An 11,323-nucleotide genomic window follows, 5' to 3' on the forward strand; every position below is an offset into this window, starting at 1 on the left:
AGGCAACATCCTGGTGAATCTCCTCTGCACCCCCTCCAGTGCAATCACATCCTTCCTATAACGTGGCGACCAGAACTGCACAAAGTACTCCAGCTGTGGCCTCACCAAGGTTCCATACAACTCCAACATGACCTCCCTACTTTTGTAATCTATGCCTCGATTGATAAAGGCAAGTGTCCCATATGCCTTTTTCACCACCCCACTAACATGCCCCTCCACCTTCAGAGATCTATGGACACACACACCAAGGTCCCTTTGTTCCTCAGAACTTCCTAGTGCCATGCCGTTCATTGAATACTTCCTTGTCAAATTACTCCTTCCAAAGTGTATCACCTCACACTTTTCAGGGTTAAATTCCATCTGCCACTTATCTGCCCATTTGACCATCCCGTCTATATCTTCCTGTAGCCCAAGACACTCAACCTCACTGTTAACCACCCGGCCAATCTTTGTGTCATCAACAATTTTACTAATCCTGCCTAGCCTAGACTAACTCCCTAACTATTGAGATAGGAAAGCAAAGCTACAGCACTCACCAGCCAATCAACTCACAGCCTTCCTGTGATGTCACAATTTTTAAAAATTCATTCACGGGATGTGGGCTTCGCTGGCTGGGCCAGCATTTATTGCCCATCCCTAATTGCCCTTGAGAAGGTGGTGGTGAGCTGCCCTTGAACCACTGCAGTCCATGTGGTGTAGGTACACCCACAGTGCTGTTAGGGAGGGAGTTCCAGGATTTTGACCCAGCGACAGTGAAGGAACGGTGATATATTTCCAAGTCAGGATGGTGAGTGGCTTGGAGGGGAACTTCCAGGTGGTGGTGTTCCCATCTATCTGCTGCCCTTGTCCTTCTAGGTGGTAGTGGCTGTGGGTTTGGAAGGTGTTTCTTTTTCTCTTGCACTGCTGCTGTCTCCAATCAGGCTTTTGCCCTCCTCCCACGTGCACAGTCGGTCTCTCTTTTTCTCTCTCTCTCTCTCTCTAACCACCCCCTTTCACCCTCTGCTGCTGCTGCTGTCTCCAGTTAGGTCTTTACCCTTCTGAGGCTCTCCCCCTCCCACCATTCCCCACTCTCACCATCCCCATCCCCTCTCTTCACAGTCTTGTGCCTCTCTCCCATCTTCTTCCTCCTCCCCTCTCCACCTCTCCATAATCCCCCTCCACCCCAGCCCCCCTTTTCCTCCCACCCCTTCACCATAGCCCCCTTATCCCCCACTCCCTTCACTCTGACCCCCTTCTCTCCCCACTGCCTCCTAAACACCCCCTCTCACCCCAGCCCCCAATTCACCTGCTGACCCTCTTCACCTCTCTCCTCTCTCTCTCTTCCCCCTTCCCCCTCCCTTCCCCTCTCTCCCTGTTCACTTCCACCTCTCTCCCCCTCTTCCTCTTCTCTCTCTCCTCACCTCTCTCCCCTGCCCCTCTCTCTCCCGCCTCTCCCCCTCGCCTCTCCCTCTCCCCACTTCTCTCTCTCCTCCCCATCTCTCGCCTCCCCCTCTCTCCCCTCCCTCAATCTTTCCCCTTGCCTCCCTCTCTTCCCCGCCCCTCTCTCCCACCACTCTCTTTACCCCTCACTCTCACTCCCCCCTCACTCCTTCCTCTCTCTCCTCTCCTCTTCTCTCCTCTCTTTCCCTTCTCTCTCCTACTCCCTCTCTCGCCCTCTTTCTCTCCCCCTCTCTCTTTTCCCATTGCCTTTTCCCCTTTCCCCTTTACCCCCCTCATCCCTTTCTCCCCCTCTCACCTCCCTCTCCCCCCTTTCAGCCTCCTATCTTCCCCTTCCCCCACACTCTCCCCCAACTCCCTCCCCCAGCTCACTCTCCCCGGTCTTCCCCCATACCTCTCCCTCCTCTCTCCTCCCACTCTCTCAGCGCCTCTCTCTCACTTTCTTACTCCCTTCCTCTCTCCCCCCATCTCTCTCCCCCCCTCTCTCTTTCTCTTTCTCTCTCCCTCTCTCTCTCCCGCTCTCTCTCTCATCCCCCTCTCCATCTCTATCCCTCTCTCTCCCTCTTTCTCTCTCCCCACTTCTCACACTCTCTCTCCCTCTCCCTCCCTCTCCCTCTCTCGCTCTGTTTTGTCCTCGACTGCTGGTGTCGCCAATCAGGTCTTCATTGTGAAAGCACAAAGAGACAAACCTAGTGCAAAAATGCACACAACAGCAGTCATGCAACAATTGTACCTTCTACATGGGACTATGTAACCCTTCATCAGAATGTATTAAAGATGATATTTGTCTCTACCGGTACCAAACTACTGCCGTAGCACCATCACAGAACTGCATTAAAACTGGCTGATAGTGGAAACTGCAGAACATCCCACATTTCAGCTTTGCAAGCTCGAATGATTTCACAGAATCTCACAGTGCAGAAGAGGCCCTTCGGCCCATCGAGTCTGCACTGACACGTGAGAAACACCTGACCTACCTACCTAACCCCATTTACCAGCACTTGGCCCATAGCCTTGAATGTTATGACGTGCCAAGTGCTCATCCAGGTACTTTTTAAAGGATGTGAGGCAACCTGCCTCCACCACCCTCCCAGGCAGTGCATTCCAGACCATCACCACCCTCTGGGTAAAAAAGTTTTTCCTCACATCCCCCCTAAACCTCCTGCCCCTCACCTTGAACTTATGCCACCTCGTGACTGACCCTTCAACTAAGGGGAACAGCTGCTCCCTATCCACCCTGTCCATGCCCCTCATAATCTTGTACACCTCGATCAGGTCACCCCTCAGTCTTCTCTGCTCCAGCGAAAACAACCCAAGTCTATCCAACCTCTCTTCATAACGTAAATGTTTCATCCCAGGCAACATCCTGGTGAATCTCCTCTGCACCCCCTCCAGTGCAATCACATTCTTCCTATAATGTGGTGACCAGAACGGCACACAGTACTCTAGCTGTGGCCTCACTAAGATGCTATACAACTCCAACATGACCTCCCTACTTTTGTAATCTATGATTTGTTGCTTTTCACCTCCTGTTCTTTTTTCTTTTATTTTCAATAGCTACAACTATCTGCAGGCACATTGTCCAAGTTTGGAGATGATGACAGACATTGTGAAAAATAGCTTGAATGGCCGTTTTGTGTACAACACAGCATCTGCTCCCAGGCGATACTACATTGGTGTGGACAGCTACAGGCCGCCCCCAAAGCAAAGTGGGGACAGCACACAAGACAACTTCTTGGTTCATCAGGTGACTGTGCAAGTTCCCTTTGAGGTTGAAGTCCTGTTTGAGTCTGAAAGTTTCACAGATCGATCGGATCATCTCTCTGGGGAGGTCTTCGCAAGTGAGCTGGAGAGGTGGAAACAAGCATTTGATGAAAAGTTTAATGCCATTTTCAAATTGCCAGAGAAGGGCTTTCCCCCTCAACAAATTAAATTTGCCAAAGCTGTTTTCAGTAATACAATTGGTGGGATGGGGTATTTCTATGGTCAGTCATATGTTCAGTCTATATACAATGAGTATCCATTGCCTTACCTGGAGGGCCCGCTGTACACTGCAGTTCCATCCCGTTCATTCTTTCCCCGAGGATTCCTCTGGGATGAAGGGTTCCATCAACTTCTGATTAGTAAATGGAATCCATCTATTAGTAAAGAGGTGATTGGACACTGGTTAGATATGATGAATGTTGAAGGTTGGATACCGAGAGAGCAGATTTTGGACAATGAGGCACGAAGTAAAGTGCCTTCAGAGTTTATTGTGCAGAGAAATGAAAATGCCAACCCTCCTACACTCTTCCTTACACTACAAAAACTGATTGAAGATCTAAATGGAAGTTTGACTGAAGAGGACAAGTCTTACCTGAAGAGACTCTTCCCACGTTTGAAGACTTGGTACGATTGGTATAATTCAACCCAAGTTGGGTCCCTACCATCAACCTATCGTTGGAGAGGTCGTGACACTGACACAAATCTGTTCCTCAATCCAAAAACTCTGACCTCTGGGCTTGACGATTACCCACGGGCATCACACCCTTCTGAGGATGAACGTCATGTGGATCTTCGTTGCTGGATGACATTGGCATCGAAGATCATGACAGATATTGCAAAAATCCTTGGAGTAGCACATCAGGACTATCAGGACATGTACGAAAAGCTGAGTGACAATTCTTTGCTTCAAGAACTGCACTGGTCTGAGGATCTGAAGGCATTCAGTGATTATGGGAATCATACTCAGTCCATTATTCTAGAGCGAGAGAAAATCTATGTGCCACCTGGTCAGCCACGACAGCATGTCCAACCTGCCAGGCTGATCCGCTCTGTTCGGAAACAACCAAAGCTTCAGTATGTGAATGCTTTTGGCTATGTTAGCCTGTTCCCATTCCTACTTCAAATCCTGCAGCCAGATTCTCCAAAGCTTCAACATATCTTAAAGGATATCAGGGATGATGAGAAACTCTGGACCCCTTATGGCCTGCGCTCACTTTCAAAATCCAGTCCCCTCTATTTAAAACGCAACACTGAATATGACCCACCTTACTGGCGTGGACCCATTTGGATTAACATGAACTACCTTGTGGTTAAGGCACTGCATTACTATTCCACTCAAAGCGGACCATATCAAGAAATGGCAGCAAAATTATACCAGGAGCTGAGGACTAACCTCATATCAAATATGTATAAGCAGTTTGTACAAACTGGTTACTTGTGGGAACAATATAATGATAGTACTGGCAGAGGGCAGGGTAGTCACCCCTTTACTGGCTGGTCTTCCCTCATAGTTTTAATAATGGCAGAGCAATATTAATGCTCTCGTGGTATCATCCTACATAATGGTTTAGGGCTGAGCCTAGGGGATTATTTTGTGAGTGAATCTTTCAATACATGAAATAATTCAGGTTAAACCTGTCTGCATATTAATTGGAGAAAAAAAATCAACATTGTTGTCTATGTTTTATGAGTGCAAAACAGGCACAACAATGACATTTAGCAGTGTAACAGCTCATGCTGTTCTGCACGTGTTCATGTGACTGCTACATTTTCAAGGCCAATGTGGGTGGCCCTGGAGGCTGCCTAAAAGAGGCATTAGGCCTCTTGAATATGTTACTGAGAGGCCAAATGCCTGCTTTAAGACTCTGTTGCAAGCAGACGGCAGGTATGATCCATGGAGATTTCAGTGGCTGCTGAGAAACGGGTACACTTAAAAACTTTTACTTGAATGTTCCACCCAGCTCACTGACTATTGAAGAATTACTGTTGGCCCACAATCACCTCTCCCTGTCTCCCCCACAGAACTTACTGAGATCCTCGCTCCGTCTTTTAAAAGTAAATCACATCTTGAATTGCTAAAGGCAAACTTATAATGAATGAATTTCTTATTAAAGTTATATTTAAAAGATTTAATATCCTGGCTACCTTTTTCTTCACAGATGAGTGATTGGATGAGTGCCAGTTACACTCTTCAGAGAGTGTATTCAACTCCTGCCCTGCCCAAAAGGAGGCAGACAGTTGTTTGTATTTGAAAGAGTAGATTAAGGACTCAGTGCTAGGTTTTAATAGGGCTCTGCTAATTCTGACACTGTTGTAATCCTTTGTTTAACAGACTAAAAGTTGCTAATGTGGCTTTGTTGCAATGATACCAGAATTTGAACGGCTGGACCAATACGTACCACAACAACTGGTTTGATAGGAAGACTATTAACTGGGAGCCTGGAACCTGTCCTGTTTAATTCATGGCACAATCCTTTCACAGGTTTATATTAAATCCTCCAGTGCCCATGATCCCATGTGTATGTTTGCAATGCTGGTTTTCGCATTTTGTGTGACATTTTATAAATAAATTTATATCAATCAGTGTGACAACTTCAAAACCAGTGATCAAGAATACACAAGACCTGTCAACATTACATAGTTAGCTATAGGATATGTGGAGGATGCACTGTACATAAACCTTAGACAAAGCTTCATTTTATGAAACTGATCATCCCTACCATTCCCATTCCTTACAGATTATATATATGTTATAAAAGCATTCTGAAAATGAAATTAAATTTATGGTATTTGCTTCTCGACTATAACTACTGAATGGAACGATGAACAGGAAGAGGCCATTTAGTCCCTCAAGCCTATCCACCATTGAATTGGATTGTATCTGATCTACACCTCAATTCCATTTTACCCACCTTTGATTCATATTGCTTGATATCCTTACCGAATGAAAATCTATTGATTTCCATATTGGAAGCTCCAATTGACTTCCAACATCCACAGCTTTTAATAGAACAGGACAGCACAGAGGGACATCATTCATTGTATCAGTTTTCCCTCTGGTTCTTTTGGAGGAGAGTTCCTGATTTCCTTGACACTTTGTGTGGAACGATGCTTCCTGCTTTTCCCCCCGAATAGCCCATTGTAATTTTTAAACTGTGTCCCCCACCAGAGAAAATAGCTTCCGTGCAAATCCTACTCCTGAATCATTTTAAACACCCCTTAATCTTCGAAATTCAAGGCAACACATGCAACCCATCCTCACAATAAAAACAGAAAATGCTGCAAATACTCAGCGGGTCAGGCAGCATCACCCTTTCACCCTTGTTCAAAAAAGGAGGGAGACAAAAAACAGGTAACCATGGGGAGAACTTTCTCTCCGTCGGGGGAGGTTTGGCAGGAGCAGGCGTGGGTGTACACACAGCCGATCGCTGCCTGCAATCGGCTGCGTGCCGCCATTTTACGTGGGGAGGCCAATTAAGGCCCGCCCAGCGTGACACGCACCCAGAAGCGCTGAGTGCTCCCTGTGCGGGTGGGTGTTAGGGGGGTGGTTGCCTGAGTGGGAGCCTGTGCTCTTTCACGCATGCGAAAGTTTGCAGAAATCTCCGAGGCACAGAGCTGCCTCAGGGAGATTAGTTTAAGTGCAAAAAAATTTAATAAACGAAAAGAAAATATTTTAAAACATGTCCCCTCGTGAAACTGCCACATGAGCTGGGACATGCCTATTAATTTTATTAAAAACTTTTACAAGACTTTAAAAACCTTCATGAAACCTCATCCCGCCCGTGGATGAGATTCCATGAAAAATGTGAAGGCCGCCTGGGCTGTTCGCCTGCCCCCCCGCCAACCTGATGGTTGGACGGGCAGCTCAGTTTATTGATTTAATTGATTTTTAAATGGCCTTAATAGGCCTTTGACAGTTCGGCGGGTGTGCAGCTGCCTCGAGTGCGCGCCCCTCCGAACTGAAAATCTGAATGTTGCGTGCTGACGTCGGGACATCCTTTTACGCCTTGGCGAGCGGGCCCCACCCCCGCTGACCAAGCCAAAGATTCTGTCCGATATGCCGGTTAGCTTAGCATCTGTCATTCCAAAAATGTTGCAGTCTATTATAAAGGATGTAATAGCAGAGCATTTAGAATTACATAATCTAATCCAGCAGAGTCAGCATGACTACGAGGTTCTTAAGCAAACTGACATAGGGAGTGACAAGGTATTGGAGGTGTTGGCAGGCTCAAAAGTGGACAAATCCCTAGGTCCAGAGGATATGTGTCCCAGACTGCTGAGGGAGGTAAGGGAGGAGATTGCAGGGGCTCTGACCCAAATTTGTACTTCCTCTCTGGCCACGGGGGAGGTGCCAGAGGACTGGAGAACAGCTAATGTGGTTCCACTATTTAATAAGGGTTGTAGAGATAAGCCAGGGAACTACAGGCCAGTAAGTCTCATGTCAGTGGTAGGGAAACTATTGGAGAAAATTCTGAACGAGAGAATCTACCTCCACTTGGAGAGGCAAGGTTTGATCGGGGATAGTCAGCATGGCTTTGTCAGAGGGAGGTCATGCCTAACAAATTTGGTTGAATTTTTTGAGGAGGTGACCAGGTGTGTAGATGAGGGTAGTGCAGTTGATGTAGTTTATATGGATTTCAGCAAAGCCTTTGACAAGGTCCCACATGGGAGACTTATAAAGAAGGCAAATGCACATGGGATACAGGGTAATTTGATAAGGTGGATTCAAAATTGGCTTAGCTGTAGGAGGCAGAGGGTGATGACAGAAGGATGCTTTAGTGACTGGAAGCCCATGTCCAGTGGCGTATCACAGGGATCTGTGCTGGGTCCCCTATTATCTGTCATTTATATAAACGACATAGATGACTATGTGGGGGGTAGGATTAGTAAGTTTGCGGATGACACAAAGATTGGCCGGGTGGTTAATAGTGAGGTTGAGTGTCTTGGGCTACAGGAAGATATAGACGGGATGGTCAAATGGGCAGATAAGTGGCAGATGGAATTTAACCCTGAAAAATGTGAGGTGATACACTTTTGAAGGAGTAATTTGACAAGGAAGTATTCAATGAACAGCATGACACTAGGAAGTTCTGAGGAACAAAGGGACCTTGGCGTGTGTGTGCATAGATCTCTGATAGTGGAGGGGCATGTTAGTGGGATGGTGAAAAAGGCATATGGGATACTTGCCTTTATCAATCGAGGCACAGATTACAAAAGTAGGGAAGTCACGTTGAAGTTGTATAGAATCTTGGTGAAGCCACAGCTGGAGTACTGTGTGCAGTTCTGGTCGCCACATTATAGGAAGGATGTGATTGCATTGGAGGGGGTGCAGAGGAGATTCACCAGGATGTTGCCTGGGATGAAACATTTAAGTTATGAAGAGAGGTTGGATAGACTTGGGTTGTTTTCGTTGGAGCAGAGAAGACTGAGGGACGTCCTGATTGAGGTGTACAAGATTATGAGGGGCATGGACAGGGTGGATAGGGAGCAGCTGTTCCCCTTAGTTGAAGGGTCAGTCATGAGGGGACATAAGTTCAAGGTGAGGGGCAGGAGGTTTAGGGGGGATGTGAGGAAAAACTTTTTTACCCAGAGGGTGGTGACGGTCTGGAATGCACTGCCTGGGAGGGTGGTGGAGGCGGGTTGCCTCACATCCTTTAAAAAGTACCTGGATGAGCACTTGGCACGTCATAACATTCAAGGCTATGGGCCAAGTGCTGGTAAATGGGGTTAGGTAGGTAGGTCAGGTGTTTCTCACGTGTCAGTGCAGACTCGATGGGCCGAAGAATGAAATGTGGGAAAATGTGAGGTTCTGCACTTTGGCAGGAAGAATAGAGGAGCTGAATATTATTTAAATGGAGAAAGACTGCAGAAAGCTGCAGCACAGAGGGATTTGGAAGTCCTTGTGCATGAATCCCAAAAAGCTAATACACAAGTTCAACAGGTAATAGGGAAGGCAAATGGAATGTTGGCCTTTATTTCAAAGGGATTGGAGTATAAAAATAGGGAAGTCTTGATAAAACTATACAAGGCACCAGATAGACCACACCTAGAATACTCTGAACAGTTTTGGCCCCCCTTATCTAAGGAAAGACATACTGACATTGGAGGCAGTCTAGAGAAAGATCACTAGGTTGCTTCCGGGTGTAGAGGGATTTTCTTATCAGGAGAGGTTGAGTCGGTTGGGACTGTACTGATTGGAGTTTAGCAGAATGAGAGGTGACCTTATTGAAACATATAAGATTCTTGGGGGGCTTGACAGGGTAGACACTGAGAGGTTGTTTCCCCTTGTGGGAGCGTGTAGGACCAGAGGACATAATCTCAGAGTAAGGGGGCGCCCATTTAAAACAGAGATGAGGAGGAATTTCTTCTCTCAGAGAGTAGTCAATCTGTGGAATTCTTTACCGCAGAGGGCTGTAGAGGCTGGGTCGTTAAGTATATTCAAGGCTGAGATAGACAGATTTTTAATGAGTAAGGGAATCAAAGGTTATGGGGAAAAGGCAGGGAAGTGGAGTTGAGGATTATCAGGTCAGCCATGATCTCATTGAATAGCGGAGCAGACTCGATGGGCTGAATGGCCTCCTGCTCCTACGTCTTATGGCCTACTCCTGCTCCTATTTTCTATGTTTCTATGAACAGTGATTTATTTGGTCATTTACGATGGTCAGAGTTGATGGCTCACTGCGTGTTATTACAGGGCAAAATTCAACAGCATCCCCTTGAATAACATCTGAATAATTTGATTTTGCTTGCAGTAATTCTCAACTTCATGTTTCCTAATCAAAATGTGGGATACATTATTAATGTTTTAAGCAAATGGGGTTTAAATAAGGAGTAGATATTTCAGTAAATAGGTTTCAGTTATAATTCCCGATCAGGGGCTGTCACGCCCTTTGATGATTTTATTTTATTGATCCTTTGTTCTATTAAGGGGAGCATAGAAGTTGTTAGGACCTTGCAGCATCAGAGTTGCTTATCAAGGTGAGTGAGTGCTCAAGAACCCATGGGAATTAATGAGAAGTTAAGCTGCTAATCTGCCCGCACCCCACCAAACAAGAACATGGATTAATATAACACTATTAATGTACGAACCAAACAAAAAGTGCCTCACTGTGTTAGCTTTATGTCAAGCTAAAGAAGCTAAAGAATTGGGGTGGTGAGGATGGGGGGAGGTGACTAAATGGATGGTCAGAGGGGCAGGTTTTTGAAAAGGTCACAAAGGAGGTGGTGAAGGTTACGGAGGGAATTCCAGGTGTGAGGCTTAGCTAAAGGCATGACCTCCAATAGTGGGACAAAAGTAGGGGGACTGCAAAAGAGCAGTCAGAAATATTCAAGAGGACACATCCTGAGGAATTGGTTCAGGCCCATCTCATTGCTGGTCAATTTGTGAATATCCTGTTCAATTAGAGTGTATTTTCTAAAGGGGAAAATGCAACCATACAGAAACTAGTTCCCCATTGGTGCAGATTTGAAATTTTTAAGTCAAGGGTTTTCATAAAATAAAAAACATTTATTGTTGTAAAAATGCTCTACAGAGAGCTGGCATGGGCTTATTGTGCTAAACAGTCAGCTTCAGTTACTCTAGGACTTCATGAAGATAGATTACTATCAGTCTTAATGGGAAGATATGCACTGAATTTCAACGATTGTCAAGTGGATTATAATGGGGAACAAAGAAATGACTGACCAACTAAATACATGCTTTGGTTCTGTTTTCACAAAGGAGGACACAAATAACATACCAGAAATGTTGGGGAACACAGGGTTTAGTGAGAGAGAGGAACTGAAAGAAATCAGTATTAGTAGGGAAATGGTGTTGGGGAAATTGATGGGATTGAAGGCTGGTAAATCCCCAGAGCCTGATAGTCTACATCCCAGAGTACTTGAGGAAGTGGCCCTAGACATAGTGGATGCATTGTTGGTCATCTTCCGAGATTCTATAGACTCTGGAACAGTTCCTACAGATTGGAGGGTAGCTAATGTAACCCCACTATTTAAAAAGGGAGGCAGAGAGGAAACAAGGAATGAAAGACCAGTCAGCCTGACGTCGGTAGTGGGGAAAATTATGAAAGATTTAATAGCTGAGCACGTGGAAAACAGTGGCAGAATTGGACAGAGTCAGCAT

At 46.0% G+C, this 11,323-nt stretch overlaps 1 protein-coding gene across 1 annotated transcript in view; it reads left to right on the forward strand.

Moving 5' to 3' along the window:
* mogs (mannosyl-oligosaccharide glucosidase) overlaps window positions 1-5,334 on the forward strand; it is an 81,677-nt gene extending 76,343 nt beyond the window's left edge. Inside the window, exon 4 of the mRNA XM_078535019.1 lies at window positions 2,995-5,334. Within this exon, the coding sequence (XP_078391145.1) occupies window positions 2,995-4,738 (1,744 nt within the window). The 3' untranslated portion in view covers window positions 4,739-5,334. The remainder of the gene's footprint in view (window positions 1-2,994) is intronic.
* Window positions 5,335-11,323: the final 5,989 nt, after the last annotated feature.

Source organism: Cetorhinus maximus, unplaced genomic scaffold, assembly GCF_964194155.1.
Source record: "Cetorhinus maximus unplaced genomic scaffold, sCetMax3.hap1.1 HAP1_SCAFFOLD_200, whole genome shotgun sequence".
Taxonomy (NCBI): Eukaryota; Metazoa; Chordata; class Chondrichthyes; order Lamniformes; family Cetorhinidae; genus Cetorhinus; species Cetorhinus maximus.